The sequence below is a fragment of the Equus caballus genome, chromosome 28 (genome assembly GCF_041296265.1).
Source record: "Equus caballus isolate H_3958 breed thoroughbred chromosome 28, TB-T2T, whole genome shotgun sequence".
NCBI classification, from domain to species: domain Eukaryota; kingdom Metazoa; phylum Chordata; class Mammalia; order Perissodactyla; family Equidae; genus Equus; species Equus caballus.
The window spans coordinates 25,793,014-25,812,390 of NC_091711.1; the positions used below are offsets into that span (position 1 = coordinate 25,793,014).

The window sequence follows — 19,377 nt, forward strand, 5'->3', positions numbered from 1 at the left end:
GGGGTCTACGCTTTTTGTGTGAAACATACGACACACTTTAAATACAATGCAAAGGTTCTCTTTGTGACTATGGAGAGAGAAGGGAGCAGCTTCACTGGTTGCTTCCTCTGACTCTTTTTCATTCATTCTCTCATATACCCATCTTAGATCTAGCGATCCCTACTAAGCCCCTTGCTTGGCCACGTGCAGGACAAAAAGATATGACTAGAACTCTTCAGAGAACTTAAAAGTGAACACAGAACACCAGACATACCAACAAATAATCATACCATAAGGCAGACTGAGATAAAGTCTGTAAGGATACCACAGCATAATTAGTAGGTCAGAATAGGAAATAAACACTTCCTACTAGGTAACTGTACGAGCTTCATGAAGCTAGTGATTGCTGAGCTGGACCATCCAGGATGGACAAGGTTTCAATAAGACGAATGGAAGTCAGTAATTAGCCTTCAACAAGCAAAAATAACTAATCCTCAAAGAGTAGCAAATTTTGCAAATTTAGAGGTTTTATCTTACAAGGGCACCATAGGTAAATGCATGGATTTCAACGAACTTCACAGATTTCTTACACCCAGCAAATAAGCCTCAATGAATTGGCCAATTTCCTCACCTAGGTTCCTGCTGGGACTTCTGAGTTAGTGCCCTGGAGGCCCCGGGAACTCTCTGTTCTAGGTCTTCCTTGTTGTACCTACCCTGCTACTGGTTCAAATTCTTTTAAACAGTTACTAAAATAAGCCAACTTCTTCAGGCTTGCATGGCAAATAGCCATTCTGACCCTCTGATAAAAGGAGACTGCACCATGGAATAATTTAATATACACTTAACTAAACCACTCTCTCCCCAAGTGATTTTTCCCCACGTGTAAGATCTCAATCTATCTCACAGGGCTGTTGAAGGTTAATTTCAGTGATGCACGCAAAAGTGTAGAGTCTATCTGACTCCTGTTACCTGGAATGCTGACGTCTGGGTCCAGGTTGCAGCTGGCCATCTGGAGCTTCATATGGTTCTTCCACCTCGTACACATTTGCATCAGTATCCTCTGTGCTGTTGGAATTCTGCCATTCCAACTCTGGAGTTTTCCCTATAGCCATAATAAACGGTAAGTTCTCATACTCTGGTATTTCCTCATAATGCCGTACATTTTCATACTCTGGTGCACAGCCACTTGTAACAGATTTGCAAGGCGCCTGAGATGATGACTCCCTGGAGAGCATTTGGTCATCCAAAGACTCAGCTCTTGGTCCATTAGCCGCACTGATCTGGCCCCGATACTTCTTTTTCTTTTGGGATTCCAGGCTGTAGTTATCTGCAGAATATGCCTTGATAGGTTTACTTCTCTTCTCTTCTACCAACAAGCCATGCCAATCACTTTCAATCCCTTTTCGCTCCCCACCCGAGTCTCCGAGTTGGCTACTCTTGAACCAAAATTTCTGGAAGTCACTCTTCATGAAACAGAGGGACAGCTTCATGTTGAGTAACTTCTTTAATGAGTTTTTCTTTTGAGAGTCTTTGCAAGGCTTAGTGCACTTTTCTGCATCCATAGCAGATAACGATTTCGCTCTAGGCTTGGTCAGGGCAGTTGAAGGCTCACTATTTGAGGATATGGCGACAGACTTTAAGGATTCTGGGTTCCCTGAAAAGGGTAAAATAGGATGAGGTAATTTCCACACTGGCTTTTCTGAAGCTCGTTTAGGCATATCAGAGGATGACATACCATGGCTTTGGGCACACAAATGCCCAAGGTCATTTCTTTCTAGACCCCTCTCTGAATTTTTTTCTTCATTTGAGGGGTAAGAACTTTTCTCCACAAGCTCCTCTGAGGCAGCCTTTTTAAGCACTCCTGCAGCAGGCAAGCTGTGTCTTTGAGGTTTTTTGGGGGCAATTCTTGAAGAACTTTCATCTTTTATTGTAGATTCCTTTGGCATTTGAGGGGCAGACACTCCTGGGTTACAGGCCGTAGGCAAATGTTCGTTGCAAGTTAATTTAAGCTGCTTCGGCAGGCTCATGGACAGAGTATTGCATCTTATAAAACTGGTCTCTTTGTCCTCAGCAAGTGACATACTAGAACCATCTAGTGTCTTGCTGTCCGAACTCGAATTAGAGTCTGTATCTAAAGGAGGTACCATTTTTTCAGAGGAAGATGTTCCATGACACATGGCTCTCTGTGAATCAACTAAGTTTTGTCCGTCACTGTTGGAGTCCACATTGACTTCACTTTTATTTCCTGGCTTCACTTTGTCCACCTGTTCCCGATTACACAAAACATTCTGATGAAGAACATCGATTTTATTGTTTTTCAAATTATCTTCAAAAAGACAAGAAGCGCTTTTCTCTAAATTCTCTGGTTCTTCAGTACTTTCACTAGGAGTATCTATATACTTCTGGCGTAACAGTCGAGCAGCGCGCGTCTTTCTGGGCTTGGGAATTGGAAATTTGGGGGTATATGGTACTAAGTGAATTTCTAAGGGACCAAGATCTTCGAGTTCTGATTTCTTACCAACTCCATCTGAAGATAAAAAAGTACTCCTTTTACCATTTTCTAGAGCTTCTTGTTCAGATGAATGAAAGCAAGTATTGCTTTTTTCACTGCCATCCTGACAAGTTCCAAAATTTTGAAATTCATCACTAGGAAGCTGCAGGTGGCAAAAGTGAAAATTAGGAACTTTTTCAAAGCTGGACAGGGAACGTGACAAATCCGCAAACTCAATTCTGAATTGTCTGTTGGGATTACAGCCATCATTCATTTCTGGGCTGTCAGTGGATCTGTGCTTCTGTGGGGAAATAAAAGGTGACGTTCGATGTGTTAAAACATCTTTGAGCTTCTCTTCTAGGATGCTTGCCTTTAAAATGACTCCACACTGGCTCTTGACCTTCTCACCATTAGAATCATATTTACTCCTTGTTTTTATAGCTGAAGGAGACTCATCAATTTTACTATTTTCTAAATTTTCATGCATTTCTAGGGACTCGAAGACAAGCTGCTTTACACACAAATTTTCTCTATTCCCAAGCTTATGGATGCACTCAGAACTGCAGGAACACATTGGTAAAACATAACCACTACTCTGATGCCCTATATTTTTGCAATTAGAGTTGTCAGCGTTTTCAAGTAATTCCTGTTTATGGTCTTCCAGATTCACGATGATTTTCCTCGATGGTGATTGCCCGATGTCTCGAGTAGGTGAGCCCTTCAGAACTTTCGGTTTTGGGGCTATTGTTGGTTTAGTTTTCTTTGTTGATTGTGGAACACTAGAAATCACAATATCAGGTTTAGGTGCAACAGGAGGTGGAGCTGGCTTATTATTTGCCACCACAAATTTTGGCTTCGGGGCCACTGGTGGCTTCTTAATCTCTAGAAAGGAAAAAATAATAATTTGATGACAAAAAAACCAAAGCACAAGATGCCTAATGATTAAATTTGATAACTTTTACTTTTGACGATACAGTAAAATTGCATTTTACTAGGTAGATTATGTTACATTACATAGAGTCGATATTACTCTTGAAAATTCCTTAAATTGCCCTTCAATTCCACTATACATAACTTTGGGTATACTGTACATTTCTTAATAAGTCAATACAGTTTTTCTTCTAAATTTAGAACAAATTACCATATATTTAATACACATATTTAATACAACACATTAACATATACTAAATGAAATAATTGGCTTCTGCTTGGGACCCATATAGTAGGAAAAAGTACTTCAGTTCATTTGCTAAGTGCTAAGAGCTGAATTTGCCTAAATTATATGTTGACACAACTCTTTAAGTTTCTCACATGAGTAAGTAGTATTCTTCTACCTCAGTGATATACAGTAGAGTTGTATAAATGCCTTTTATCAATGATCTATCTCACCAGAACCCCAAAACAATCTGAAAAAGAAATACAGAAATACAATCTTAAAAACTGAAAAGGGGCTAGCCCTGTGGCCGAGTGGTTAAGTTCACGCACTCTGCTTAGGCGGCCCAGGGTTTTGCCAGTTCGGATCCTGGACACAGACATGACATGGCTCATGAAGCCATGCTGAGGCGGCATCCCACATAGCAGAACTAAAATACACAACTGTGCACTGAGGGGCTTTGGGGATAAGAAGAAGAAGGAAAGAAAAAGATTGGCAACAGATTTTTAGCTCAGGTGCCAATCTTTAAAAAAATAAAAAATAAGAAATAACTGAAAAGAGATTCTTCTGTATTACTTGAGGCTCATAAAAAAGTTGGTATTTCTCTGTGCAGGGGTTGTCAACTGGGAATTTTTATTATAATCCTTCACAGGGCTTTTATTATTTAAAAAAGTCACATGTCTAGGCTATACCCCAGATCTAATCTATCAGAGTTTCTGGGGGTAGAGCCTGGATATCTGTATTTCTTTGACAGATAATTATGCTGTGTATCTTTCATTAATAACCACTGTTCTAGTACATTTAATAGATGATCACAGGGGCCGGTCCCATGGCATAGTGGTTAAGTTCCATGCTCTTTGCTTTGGCAGCCTGGGTTTAGATCCCAGGCACTGACCTACACTACTTGTCAGCCATGCTGTGGTGGTGACCCACATACAAAATAGAAGACTGGCACAGATGTTAATTCAGGGCTATCTTTCTCAAGCAAAAGAAGAGGAAGATTGGCAACAGATGTTAGCTCAGGGCTAATCTTTCTCAAACAAAGGAAGAGGAAGACTGGCAACAGATGTTAGCTCAGGGCCAATCTTCCCCCCCACCAAAAAAAAAAAAAACAGTACTTAATGAGCAGCTACTATACTGTGCTAGATTTTGTACAGACCTGCTCCTAGCCCATAGGAACTTAATAAAAGCTTCACACGTGAGACCTATAAAATGAAAAGATACACAGAGCCTGAACATCTGTATTTCTTTTTAGTTCTTTTAAGTTTTTCCACCTATACTGTCACTCATCACCCAGTCACATTTCCCCAAGGAGACTTGAGGCAAAAAATATTTTATCTTATACTTCTTTTTTTTTTCTTTTAAATGTTAAACACCCATTTAAAGATTTTATTTTTTTCCTTCTTCTCCCAAAGCCCCCTGGTACATAGCTGTGTATTTTTCAGTTGTGGGTCCTTCTAGTTGTGGCATGTGGGATGCTGCCTGAGGATGGCTTGATGAGCGGTGCCATGTCCGCACCCAGGATCCGAACCGGTGAAATCCTGGGCTGCCGAAGCAGAGCTCACAAACTTAAACACTCGGCCACGGGGCCGGCCCCTTATCTTATACTTGTTATATTTATGTTTGTTCCCCTACCAGGATCTAATGCTTAATAAAAACTTAATTCACTGAAAAACATAAACATAAACTTTTCAAAATACCTGCTAGACACTGTTTAATTACTTGAATACACAGAGGCTTTGATACTTCACTTGGTGATGATTTTCTTTTCAACCAAGGAAATTAGTCACAACACTCGGGAAGATGTTACATGGAACTGAGTAAAAGAAAAAAAAAAAGGAGTAGGGTGTTCTACTTCCTGTTACCAATCGAGGAAGAATTTCCCAAACCCCTAATACTATGTGTTTCACCAAGATCATATGATAACAGAGGTCTTCTTACTCAATAAAGAAGATAATAAATAATAGTAATAAATTAATATTATTAATAAAAATAATGAAATATTTTCAAAAAAACTTAATAAAATTCCCAAAGCTATACAATTTCAGTTAGCTATTCAATATGCATGTTATTAGTTTTGTTTGTATTTTTTACGCAGAAAACAACTGTAAAACTCTTCAAAACCTAATGATAAAGCTTGGTGTGATGGTCTATTAAATTAAATTCTTGGTCTATTAAGTAAAGTCTTAAGAGAAAGTGTGAATGCCCTGGGCCTCTTCACAGCCTCCCATCTTACTCAAGATAATGAAAACTGACAAGCCGTCATGTTGATTTCATTTCCGTGACCCTTCTTAAAACATCCTACCTCTGGGATTTTTGAAGGAGTGAAAAAAAATCCGTTTTGCAAGATGAAGAGTTCTGGAGACTGGCTGCACACCAATGTGAAGGTACTTAACACTCCTGAACTATGCACTTAAAAATCCCCCGTGGCCAAGTGGTTAAGTTCTTGCACTCTGCTTCGGTGGCCCAGGGTTTTGCCGGTTCGAATCCTGGGCGTGGACATGGCACAACTCATCAGGCCATGCTGAGGCGGTGTCCCACATAGCACAACCAGAGGCACTCACAACTAGAATATACAACTATGTACTGGGGGGCTTCGGGGAGAAGAAGGAAAAAAAATCATAAAGATGGTAAATTTGTTATGTGTATTTTACCACAACGAAAAAAACCAAAACCATCTCATCAAATTAATCTTTTATTTTTTGAAGCTTACAGCCTTGTCAGAAGCTTCAGAGTCATTTAACTAATCAATTTTTGCTCTTTACTTAAATTGTTTTTTTAATCTTTGGTACCAATTTTACTCTTTCCTTTAAATATGTTTTATACACAAGTCTGCTTCCAAGAGACATAAATCCCTGCTCTCTCGTAGTGTCCTAGAAATTCAATTAACTACATACGAGCTGTGGTTGCTTCCCAACAAATACAGCACAGCATTATGTACCTAACGCCCTCGATGCATACTTGCTGAATTAAATAACTAACTGTGAGCATTGGCTTACCACTATTAGCTCGCTGTGTATTGGAGGAAGCCAATAACAACCTGGAGAGCTGGCTAACCTAATTGTGTGCCTTTGTGCAGATCTGGCAGCCTCAGTTTCCTTACTTGTAAATAGGGGAGTTGAATATTTCTCTAGAACCTATGTGATTCTGAGATGATAACTTCTGAGAAACTTGCTCAAGGAGAACTCTTACATTCTCGAGTCCCTTTGCCCTGTATGATTTTTCTTCAGTGTACCTTTGTCTGTCTTCACTGGTAGAAGGCAAGCTCCAGGAGGGCAGGCACTTGGTCTCACTCACTGCTGTAGCCCCAGTGCTGAACACAAACCTTGGGAATAGTCAGAGCTGCCACACACACATACTCTTTGTCTCCCTAACAGAAATTTCTTTTTAAAAAAAAATCAATATCCATTTTAATGTAGAATAGTATTTTGAAAAGTTAGCAGGAATCAATACGATTATTGAATAAGTTCTTAATTATTAGTAGGAATAAGTGTTCAACTAAGTTGCTGGTATAGCAATATCTGAAATCCTTATTATTATTATTATTATTGTTATTTTTTTGGTGACTCTATTTTGAAAGAAACACAAATCAAAAAATAACAAGTCATCATATTATGGTCTGCTCCAATGTCAAACTCTTGAAATAAGCGTGCGATGTTTGGAAATGAATCCAGCACCTTTGGATCTTAATACTGTATCAACAGTCAGACCCAAAGCTTTTGAGAGCAAAGCAGCAAATCTTTTATTTACACAGCTGTTTGGCTCCACGGAAAAATAAGGTAAGAAAGTAAAGCACTAGTACCATTTTACTAACCATTACAAACAGACTCATCAACTGTTACACACAGATGGCTCCAGTTTACATGCACACTTTCTTAGCTATTGGACCAGCCAAAAAGCAAAGCACAGGCATTAACGAGACACTGACCTATACATGTTCAAAAAGATTCAAAATGTGCATCTATAATTCTCTCTCCTTTTTCATATACTGATTCAAACAATTCTAAAATCTCTACTATAGGCCTACTCTTTCACAGATGCAGAAAAACAAAGCAAGCTCTTCTTCAGGATACCTATAACTTAGATGTTCTACAACTTACCCTATTTCCTTAATTTAAGCCAACTATCCCAAATACCACAGATTAGATGCAATAGAAACAAAACACCCTCTCCCCCAATTGCAAATAACTTTCCTAAAGTTTTAATGAATTTGATTATTGTTCCAAAAAGCATCATAAATGGCTTGTAAGAATTATGAACACATAATTTTATAAGAACCGGATAGAAATAAAATCCCAGTTCTCGTCTATATTCTCCACTTAGACGTGAGAAGGAATTATAATAAATCTCAACAGATGGGTGAACAAAAAAGTAGTTAACGCTTCTCAGCAAGCCATGCTAAAAACCAACTAACTTAGCTAAACACAGGAAGTGTCCTTCTTTTAAACACCACAAAAATGTCTGTGGATTTCTTTAATTGTAAAGTTGATAAAATATAAAAATAGCTTGCATTATCCTAGGGTAATTCCAGACTGAGCCCTAGATCAGGTTTACATACTATGTCAAATAAAATGCTTCCGTATCTGTTCATCATACACTGTTAGGACTGGAGAATTGAAACTGATACGTATAAGGTATGAATATTTTAAAAAGTGTTCGACACTCCAAAAGAGGGAAGAAAATTGGCTGGAAGGATTTTAAAATTTCCAATCGCTTTAAATTTAAATTAATTAGATTGGTTCACTAATAAAAAAAAAAAAACTTGAACAAAGTGAAGCTCAGAAATTTAGGATGAAAGTAATTCACTCCAAGTAAGTAGAAAGCCTCTCTTTGGTAAGGAAAAGAGAGTTTATAAATAACATAACTTCCAGTGTATGATGACATATCTTCTACACATACATACAACATCAAAAAGGAAAGATCCACATCTTCTTCAGGAATACTACTACAGGAATACTTCACTCCTTGCTTTCTTATTCCTATTGGCTAACTTCTTGCCTTGTTAGTTCTAATCTATTACACCTAGCAATGCAATATGCCAATATATCTAGGCTTTAGAAACAATACAAACCAGAACATTCAGAGAGCTGTTTGACAGTTTCAAGTTGCAAGAATTTAAAACAAATGTCAGGAAAAGCTAAGAAAACAAACTGATACTTAAGTACTAACTCTAGAAGTAATTTTGAGGGGAAGCTTTACACTATTTTACTGTAAAATGCCTAATGAACGTGGACAAAAACGTTTTTTAAAAATCTTAATACATTAGTATTAAGTTCTGGCTTAAAAATTAACTTATGTTCTTATAAAGTGAGTTTAACACGACTTTAGTTATTATTTCGGAAAATAAGAATTGTTTCTTAAGAATATTTAGAAATACAATGTCCAGAATTGTCGAAAATCCACACAAAGGTAGGAAAGGACTGTGGCAGGCACACAAAAATAAGGCTTTGTTTACACTAACCAGGTAGAAATAGGAAAAAATCCATAAAAAATTGGCTGAAGCTGAACAAAAAGCTTGCCATCGGCAATTCTCCTCCTCTGCTTCTCAGGTAAGAGGGGAAAAAACCACGAGGACCAGAGGAACACCGTCTAAAGCTCTTCGTCGAACAGGGTTTCCAGTCGATACTAGGTTTGAAGCGACTCAGCACAGTCGCCGAGTTCAACACTCCGGGAGCAGTGCCCTTTCCTAGAATAACCGATTTCTTAACATGGCAATCTAAACTATTTTCGCACGCAAAAGCAAAGTCGCTCAAAGCTTAGGAGCGATGAGCAAATGCCCTCTATTTCGCGTTTCACCTGGCGCAAAGACCCCGCACACGGGTCTCCCCAGAGACGTCCCAAGAGACACAAGATTTCCAAACAGCCCCCTTTGGCAGGAAGGGACCAGAAAAGGCGGCAGCGAACGCCGTGGGCTCCGCACTTGCCACAGTCCTCGGGAAAGGTAGAGGGAACACCAGTCCCCCACCCCAGAGGAGAAAGCTGCTCCAGAGCCCAAGATCGGCAGCGCTCGCTACAAACTTTCCAGCCGCAGCGCGAGCGCCGTCACTTACCGGCGGCAGAAGTCATGATTTCCCCGTGCAGCTCGATTCCCCGCTCGCCCCCCTCAGTCCATGTTCCCCTTTCAGTCCATTGTTTCAAGAGTTTAGGCAGAAGAGAAAAAACCCCGCGGCGCCCACATTCCGTCCGGCGGCCCCGCGGAGCGCGGCACAAAGGATGCGGCCGGCTCCAGGGACCCGGCGGCGCTCCCGGGCGCGAGCGCCGCCCAGCCGAGCCGCGGGCGGACGGCCAGGCGCGGGCACGAGCAGCGCTCACCGCGCCTCCGCCGGCGCGTGCCCCTCGCGAGCACCGAAAAAATCAGTGCTTCAGGCGCCCCCTGCTAGTCGCGGCCGTAAAAGGCGGACAAAAGCCTCAGCCTCCTCCAATCAGAGGGCTTGAACTGCATCCCGCTCCCGCCCCTCCCGCCCACACGCTCATCTTCTGCTCCAATAAGCGGGTCGGAAATGGGGGCGTGAGCTGCGAGGCATGCTGGGAATTGCAGTTTTCTAGAAACACCGGACCCCAGGAGCAGAGGCTTGGGTGCCGCCTGTTCTCCCGCCTTCATTTCCCATCGTGCTGAGGCGGGTGGCATGGCGGAGAAGGATGACACCGGAGTTTGACGAAGAGGTGGTGTTTGAGGTAAGGGGAAAATGGCGGTGGGTGTGGGATGCCTTTGTTTGAGAAGGACTAGGGGCAAGGCGAGGAGGCAAGACGAGGGGCCGATGCGGGCCAAGGGATCGGGGGACGCTTTTGCCGGCCTGCGTCGCCGAATCCCGGCGATTTCTGGGCCTAGCGTTGGCCGCAGCCTGACAGGTGTCCCGGAGGCGCCCTGGCCGCGGCCGGCCTCTTCCCCAGGCCCGCCCAGATTCCCAGCCTGGGCCCTGTTGCCAGGTCCGTCCGTGCACGGGAGCCCGGCCTGTTCCTTCCCCCGGGACGGATGCGCCGCGGGGGGGCTGCGCCTGGCTGGGGCGGGGCCCCATCCTGCATTTTGGATACTCACTAATACAAGTTAGCCTTTTCCTTTTGCGTGCGCGATTTTTTTGGGTCAGTATCCAGAAGTGCCTCAGGTCACCGTTCACAGTCGAGGCGTGGCCCATGAATGAAGGCAGCAGGTGCTCATTTTCTAATACAGTATAAAATCTGTGTGTGGGACCTGCTCTGGGTGACTAGGACCGGGGCATCTCAGCATCCAGGCTCAATTCTTTTGTCCTTTGCTCTTGCGCTAGGTGTAGCCAGTTCTTTTGACTCGAGGCTCCGGGTGGGAGTGCTTTTGTGTGACTCTTTTAAGACGTTCTCTGCCATCTTGAATGAAAAAAACCAGGCGAATGGTTTTGTTGCCGTTTATCTATCAGACACAGGTGAAAACTCGCACCCCTGAATGGATGTATTGCATACATGTATGCTTTACATTCACTCATCCAACTAGATTTTAAGAAATTTTTAAAAAGAAATGGCCCATTCCGAACAATGGGGGAGCTAGACACTAACAATACAGAATGGCATATGTTGAAATATGTACAAACGTCATTGGAGGATAAATTTGGAAATGGCTCTGTTCTTGATGGCCTCCGAGAAGCTACACCCTTTAAGTGATAGCGAGGTGAATCTTGAACTATGAATCGGATTAGAAAGACGGAAGGGAAAAAATGCTTTATAGGGAAAGAGAACAGAGTATGCCAAGGTTGGAATGTGTCAAAGTACCTAGTGTGGATTTTTCAGAGGCTTGAGTGGGGAGTGTCGCTATATAAAGTGGTTTCATGTGGCTAGAATGTGGAAGTAGTAGAAGATAGGACCATTTTGCCAAAACGAAGAGTGGATTTGAGGAGCTCACTAAGGAAGACAAGCCCCTGAATTTTGGAAGTGAGAGAAGAAATAATGGAATAATGGCTAAAATCGAGGAAACAGTTGCAGATTGAATGTGGGAGCTGAAGGAGAGACAAAAATCTAGATTGCTTAGTTGTCTAGAGTAAGGGAAACTGTGGATATTATTTTTTTTACCATGTTACTTTCTTAAATCTGTGAATATTATAGTAATAAATGTTCAAAGAACATTTCATTGTAGAAAAGTCACGGAATTAAAACCACCCATTATCCTACTACCCAAAGACGGCCACTATTAACATTATACTGTTGTTCATACAGTTTTTTCTATGCAAATGTATGTTTAAGTGTATGATATTTTTTAACACAAAAGATAGCATACCACTTAGAATTTTGTATGTATTTTTCACTTAAATTTATCATGAGTCTTTTCATATTCATTACTCTTTGAAAACATTATTGATAGCATAATATCCCATCGCGCATATGTGTCATAATATAACCATTGTTCCATTATTGGACAGTTATATTGTTTCGAAATACTCACCATGGTAATCAACACTGACATAAGTCCATCTTTAACTGCAAATCTGATTTTCCCTTAGAATAATTTCTAGAAGGGAAATTAGTGGGTCAAAGAATATGAACATTTTTTTAAGACTTAGGCAGAACAGTTATAAGAATTCAAATTGCCATTGGGCATGAGTGTTAGTTTCATCAAATCCTCAGCAACAGCCTTATTGGTTTCCTTTAATCTTTGCTAATTTGACAGGAAAAAGATAGCATTCCATTGTTCTAACTTACATTTTGTGCATTTTTTGGAGCCATTTTTATTTGTTTGCTAAGCATTTCTTTTCATATTTTGTGCCCATTTTCCTATTGGATACTAACTTCTTCAAAATTGATTTGCATGAGTTCTTCGTGTGTTACTTAGCCTTATCACACTTGTAGAAAATTTTTTTCACTTTGCTGTTTATTTGCTTTTTGTCATGTCCATTGTTTTATTGCAGTATGTTATTCAGAAAAAAGTGCACAGATCATAAATGTGCAGACTGATGAATTTTCACCTTGAACATACCCATGTAACCAGTACCCAGATCAAGAAACTGAAATTCCCAGCATAGCAGGTGCTCCCTCTTTCTCCCATTCAGTCACTTCTCCACACCCCAAAGATAACCACTATTCAGACTTATGATAAATAACCCTGTTTCATCTGTTTTTATAGTTTATACACATTTGTATATGCTCTTTTTGTCTGACTGTTTTTGCTCTCTGGCTTTGTTAGATTCATCCATATTGTCATGTGAGTATTTTTTATTTCTCTGTAGTATTCCATGTGAACATGTGATTTTTTTTATTTATTTTTTTTTGCTGAGGAAGATTCTCCCTGAGCTAAGATCCATGCCAATCTTCCTCTATTTTTTTTTTTAAGTATATGAGCCACCAGCACAGCATGGCTTCTAACAGAGCTGTGAAGGTTCACACCCAGGAACTGAACCCAGCCCACCAAAGCAGGGTGCACTGAACCTAACCACTTGGCCACTGGGGCTGGTCGCATATGACAATTTAATTTTGGGGGGGGAGGGGGCCAGGGGGAGATGTCCCTGAGCCAACATCTGTGCTAGTCTTCCTATATTTTGTATATGGGACTCCTCAGATGCCACCACAACATGGTTTGACGAGTAGTGTCTGGGTCCATGCCTGGGATCTGAACCCATGAACCCCAGGCCACCAAAGCGGACTGCAGGAATTTAACCACTAGACCACTGGGCCAGTCCCCCTACATGACAGTTTTTTAATCCATTCTATTGTAGATGGTCTTTGGGTAGTTTACAGTTTGAGGCTGTTATGAATAGTGCTACTGTGAACCTTTTAGCATATGTGTTTTGTTGAACGTATTTCTGTTGGGTATATACTTAGGAGTGTAATTGCTGAGTCATAGGAAGTGCATATATTCATCTTTTGTAGATCTTGCCAAACGTTATTCCAGCGCAGTTGTACCAGTTTATATTCCCACCAGCAGTGTTTGAGAGGTCCAGTTGCTCTACATCCTCACCAACACTTGCTAATTTCAGTCTTTCTTTTTATCATTCTGGTGGGTGTGTACTGGTGTCTCCTCTTGACTGTAATTTGCTTTTTGCGGATAAGGAAATTGAGAGTCTTTTTATACGTTTATCAATGGGTTGTATATCCACTTCTAGGAAGCCAATTTAAGTTTTTTGCGTATTTTTCTATTGGGTTATCTCTTTTTTCTTACTGATTTGAAGGAATTCTTTACATATACTGGATATAAGTCCTTTGTTGGATATATGCACCTCAAATATCTTATCTCAGAATGTATATGGCCCTCTCTCAGTAGTGCCTTTCAATGAACAGAAGCTCTTAACTTTATTATAATTCAATTAAACATTTTTCTTCTATGGTTAGTGCTTTTAAAGAAATATTTGCCAACTCTAAGGTCACAAAGATATTTGCTCTAAAAGCTTTATTTTACCATTGGCATTTAGATTTGCCATCCATCTGGAACTTATTTTTATATGGGACAAGGTAAAAGTCAACATATTTTTTTCCCACATGGATGTCTACTTAACCTGGCATTTGCTGAACAGACCATCCTTTCCCCTGTTGAACTGCAGTGTTGCCTTTGTCATAAATCAGGATACCTTGTGTGGGTGGATCTGTTTCTGGATGCTCGCTTCCATTGGTCCATTTGTCCATGCTTGTACCAATACCACATTACTTTAATTACTGTAACTTTGTAATAGGTCTTAGTATCTGGTAGATAAAACCCTTCAGCTCTATTTTCCTACAAGATTGCTTTGGCTATTCTTGGCCCTTCGTATTTCCAAATGAATTTCAGAACCTGCCTGTCAATTTCAGTTAAGGAAAAAAACCTACTGAGATTTTGATTGAGATTGCTTTGACTCTCTAGATTAATTTGGGCAGAGCTGAGGTCTTTACAATATTGAATCTTCCACTCCATGAACATTTTAATTGTTTGCCTTCTAAATGAGTCAGGCAGCTTCCCATCTCTGTCTGTGCTCTAGGACTGATTTTACAAACTGAGAATATAGGGGAGGAAAAATAATTTTCCCCCTACCCTTCTGAGTTCTTGGCTGAGACGCCTGTAATAAAAGATAAGTTAACTAGAGAAAAACAAACAAAAATTTATTAACAGGTATACCTCATGTATACCTGGGAGATGCTGTTAAAGAAAAACCAGAGCTAGACAGTAGTTAAAGCAGTAAAAACAGTTTATTCAGGACCATTGCAGTAGGGGGAAAAGAGACCTCAGTATACAACCTGGCTCAACTGCAAATACAGAAGGGCAAGTGGGAATTTAATTACTAAGAGGTAACATCAGGGTAAGAGGAGTTTTACTAAACTGATCTAACAGGATTCTTCCTGAGACAGGCCAGGGTGGTCAGACATCACCAGAGGGGATGGTAGAAGATGAGGAACCTGATATCGAGGGTGATCAGATGTGGAAGATGGGAGACTCTTGCTAAACTGACTTAGCAGGGTTGTTCCTAAAACTGGATTTTGCGAGGAAGAGCACAGATGGGCCCTTGCTAAACTGACTTAGCAGGGTTGTTCCTAAAACTGGATTTTGCGAGGAAGAGCACAGATGGGCCTAGGAGGAGATTCAGGAGCCTAACTAAAGTTTAGTCAAGCAAAGAATCTTTGTCAATACCCAGGGAAAAATTCCAACTCCCCAAGGTGGCTTAGAATTCAGGCTTAAATACCATCTCACTGAGGGGACCAGGGGTTAGTAGGCCTCTTAGGGGAGAGTAAGTGATTTTTATAAAAGATGAATGGGCCCTTAGAAGAACAGTTGGGAGATGTGATGGTTTGTAACAAAGTTTGTCTGGGTGTGTACACTTGTAGCCTTCTCTCTTGTGATGAGTCAGTTTTCCCTGCTTGATGAAACTCTTGGGAGGGGATTTATGTCAGTTGAGTTCCTTCTGGAAGATCTGTCCTTAGGCAGATAAGGGGAAGCCTTTCCCTGCATTTGCAGCTTTTCAAGTTCCTACAGCTGAAAATAATCAATATGCCCAAGGGGCGTATTTTGGGATGGCATATTCTGCTGCTCTTCAGGAGTGATCTATTACTTGAGAGAATAGCTAAATTGGCCCTTAAACTATCTGGGCCTTTGCTGGGGGTAGGTGGAATGGATGTTTACTGTTTTCCATTTCTTTTATGGTTATTGGTCAGTTCCAGTTTTCTATTTTAGGGGATATTTTGATAGTTTTTTTATTCTGAAAGACAGTGTAATATAGTCATTAAAGGAATAGGCTCTGGAGCTGTACAGCATGGGAAATCCTTGCTCTAATATTTATCGGTTAATGTGACTTTGAGCCGTTTACTTAACTTTATGCTTCAGTTTTCTCAATACTAAATAGAAATAACAATCCCTGTCTTCATGCAGCAGTTGTGAGTATTGAATGACTTAATGTAAGTGAAGCACTTAGATGGTCTCTGCCGTGTTGTAAGCATTCAGTAAATGTTAGCTATTATTACAATTTTCCAGAAAACTGCTTTTTATCTAAGTTTTTAAAATTATTGGTATAAAGCGTTCTTAATAGTTTCTTAATTTTTAGTCTCATTTATAACACGAACTAGATCTTATTATGTATGTTTGTTCATGGCCTTTCTTGTTATGTTGCATAGATTTGCCACAGTGTTGACTTACCAGATAGAGTTTTCAAAGAACCAGTTAAATTGATTTTGTTTGATCAGCTCAACTGAGTTTGTTTGTGATTATTTTGTGTGTGTATGTGAGGAAGGTTGGCCCTGAGCTAACATCTCTTGCCAATCTTCCTCTATTTTATGTGAGATGCTGCCACAGCATGGCTTGACAAGCGGTGCTGGGTCCCCACCCAGGATCTGAACCTTTAAACCCTGGGCTGCTGAAGCAGAGCATGCAAACTTAATCACCACACCACCAGGCCAGCCCCTGATTAATTTTTTTTTTAATTTTCTACTTTTATCCATTTCCTTCTACTTTCTTTGTGTTTATTGGCTGTTTTTTTTTTTTCTCTAGCTTCTTGAATTAAAGACTAAGTACTAAAAATAATTTGTGGGGTTATAAATTTCCCTATGAGTACTACATTGGCTGTATCTCATGAGTTTTGAAATGTAGTTTGTCTCACAGGTTTGTAATTTCCTTTTTTATTTCTTCTTTAACCATGATTTATTTAATACCCAGGTGTATGGGTCAGGGATCGATATTATTGTAGGTGATGATTTTTCTCCAAGTGCCCCTCCAGACCCGTAATTTCACCCTATTATGGAATGCATCACCTGTATTCCCTTGTCCTATGATTTCATTTTGGTCCAGCCAGTGAGAAGGCCCTTTTAAATGAGAGGTATCTTAGTCTATTCAGGCTGCTGTAATAAAAATACCATACCAGGTGGCTTATAAACAACAAAAATTTATATCTCACAGTTCTGAAGGCTGGGAAATCCAAGATCAGGGTGCCAGCATGGTCAAGTTCTGGTGATAACTCGATTCTTGGTTCATAGATGGCTGTCTTTCTGCTGTGTTCTCACATGGCAGAAAGGGCGAGGGAGCTCCCTGGGATCTCTTTTATAAGGGCATTAATTCCGTTCTTGAGAGGTCTAACAGTATGACCTAGATACCTCAAAGGCCCGGCCTCCAAGTACTATTATATTGAGGATTAGATTTCAACATATGAGTTTTGGGAGGACACAAACATTCAGTCTATAGTGCAAGGGTAGAAGAGAGAGCACTGGAGAGGTATTCATCCTCATAGTTCCCTCCCTCCAGGGCTACCATTTGGTAATGATTGTGTCCCTGTACCTAAAGCCACAACTCTTGTTGGGGACTCCTTTAGCTTCCATCTCTTCCAGCGCTTCAGTGACCCTGCCCTTTAGCCTATGGACGGTAATAACTTCCTGCTGTTTCTAGTACCTGGGGGTTTCGCTGTCCCCTATTGGTTGCCCTGACTCTACTTACAGCTTTGTAAATAAGTGGTCATTTCATTAAACTCTTTTCAGTTACCCCTTTTGAGTGTGCCATCTGTTTCTTGCAAAGTTCCTGTAAGAAGATTTTTCAGTTAACCTATTTTGCTGCCCCTGTTCTGTTCTCTAGGATTAACTCTTGTCCATTATCACCTATGGCCTCTGTTTTTGCCCTCTGAGAACCTGTTCCTTGTCTCTTAGTATTCCATAGCCTCATATGGAATGAGTGTTAAAGTGTATTCTTGTTCGGAACTGCACACCTTTCACAGTTTGATTCCTGCTGGTGCAGGTCTGTGGGCCTAAGAGTTGCTTTAGAGGTTGAATAATTACAAGATTTTGCAGGATTTTGGTTTCTTTGGCAGTATAGTTTCCTGAAATGTAGTAGGTTTCCAGTCTGTTTGCTTCTAGACAGTTTCATACACAATTAACCGCAGCTAAAGAGCCCATTTAGACATAGTTCTTAAATTTGAAGTCAGCAGATTTTTTTCTGATTCTGTTTTGGATCTTTTCTTCCTCTCGTTCAATTTAATGGCAACAACCCTGATCATCTACAAGAGAGGCTTGGGTGGAAAGGTATCACCTTTAATCAGATCTTAGCAGCTGGGCTGGTTCCCATTATTTTGGGGAGGATCTTGGGGGAAGACTTGAGGTCACCATCTTATTTCCTGCCTTTTGGCTTTTCCAGCCATGAGAACCCCTCCCCGACATCCCCTCGCCCCCCTCCCTCCCCATCACCACTTTCAGTCATCTTAATCTCAGGCCACGGGCAGAGAAATCCTTCTCTTGCAGAGTTGAAAGCTTCTTGGGCATGTGGCCTGTCTTCCACGGTATTACAATGCAATGGCAATAGTTTATCAAATGTTTTGCCATTTGAGTATAGTGAGTCAGCTTTTTTTGCCTGCAGTATATTTCCTTGCCATTCATAGCTCAACTGCTAAGCCAGTACAATGTATTTTAGGTTCTGTTAAGTCAGCCCTACTTCTAGATAACGAGGACTATATTAGCCATAGATCTTAGTACAGAAAACAGAAACCCCTCTATCTACTACTATAAATAGAGAAAGATTTAATACAGGGAATTAGTGGGTAAAGTATTGTTGGAAGGGCTAGAGGATCAAGTTCTGTCAAGGTTGTTAAACTCATAAAGCCAAGAACCACATGATTACGATCATAGCTACAGTCCAAGAATCAGGAAGCCATCGCCACGTCTGCCTCTCCATAACCTGCAAAGCTGGAACAATGATACTAGAACTCAGAGTCTATCTATTGTCTCTACCACAACTTCCTTTGCATTGCGAGGAAGCTGGAGAATACATATTGGAATACTGCTTGAGAAACGTTTTGCCTCCACAGCTTTGTTTAATAGCAAAACAAAATAAAAGTAAGGCAGCAAGAAGTGGACCTCTGCTTCCTTCCCACCTTCCAAATTTCTCACAAGTGTACCTAATTGGGGGAACCCTAATTTATATCTAGAACGGTAGCTCCAAGATAATTTAGGAATTGTCACATTTAGCTTTCCTGTCTCTCTCTCTCTCTCTCTCTTTTTTTTTTTTTTTGGTGAGGAAGATTGGTCCTGAGCTAACATCTGTTGCCAATCTTTCCCTTTTTGCTTGAGAGGGATTGGCCCTGAGCTAACATCCATGTCCATCTTCCTCTGTTTTGTATGTGGCCGCCACCACAGCATGGCTTGATGAGTGGTGTGGAGGTCTGTGCCTGGAATCTGAACCCATGAACCCCAGGCCACTGAAGCAGAGCACATGAACTTAACCACTACACCCCCTCTGCTGGCCTCAGCTTTCCCATCTCTTTAACCCAAGAAGGAAACACAATAGAAGGAAGGAAGGTGGAATGGAGGTTGAACAAACCAGTCCACTATATCCATTATGAGACCTAACTGCTCCTCCCCAAGAAAA

The 19,377-nt window shown here is 40.8% G+C and overlaps 2 protein-coding genes across 15 annotated transcripts in view; one reads left to right on the forward strand and one right to left on the reverse strand.

Annotated features, from left to right (window-relative positions):
* Positions 1–10,031, reverse strand: part of FGD6 (FYVE, RhoGEF and PH domain containing 6) — a 106,862-nt gene extending 96,831 nt beyond the window's left edge. For all 4 annotated transcript variants that reach the window (XR_011433758.1, XR_011433757.1, XM_014736756.3 and 1 more), the window contains exons 1-2: positions 9,674–10,031; positions 949–3,352 (exon numbers count right to left, since the gene is read on the reverse strand). Coding sequence is in view for 2 of the 4 variants with exons in the window: in XM_014736756.3 (XP_014592242.2) it covers positions 949–3,352; positions 9,674–9,689 (2,420 nt within the window). In the remaining 2 variants the exon portion in view is untranslated. The remainder of the gene's footprint in view (positions 1–948; positions 3,353–9,673) is intronic.
* Positions 10,032–10,096: 65 nt separating this feature from the next.
* VEZT (vezatin, adherens junctions transmembrane protein) overlaps positions 10,097–19,377 on the forward strand; it is a 75,312-nt gene continuing 66,031 nt past the window's right edge. For 8 of the 11 annotated variants that reach the window (XR_011433689.1, XR_011433690.1, XM_023631494.2 and 5 more), the window contains exon 1: positions 10,139–10,298. Coding sequence is in view for 8 of the 11 variants with exons in the window: in XM_023631494.2 (XP_023487262.2) it covers positions 10,263–10,298 (36 nt within the window). In the remaining 3 variants the exon portion in view is untranslated. Of the gene's footprint in view, positions 10,299–19,377 lie in introns of all 11 variants that reach the window. The other 3 variants (XM_023631499.2, XM_023631498.2, XM_023631503.2) reach the window with 3 other exon arrangements.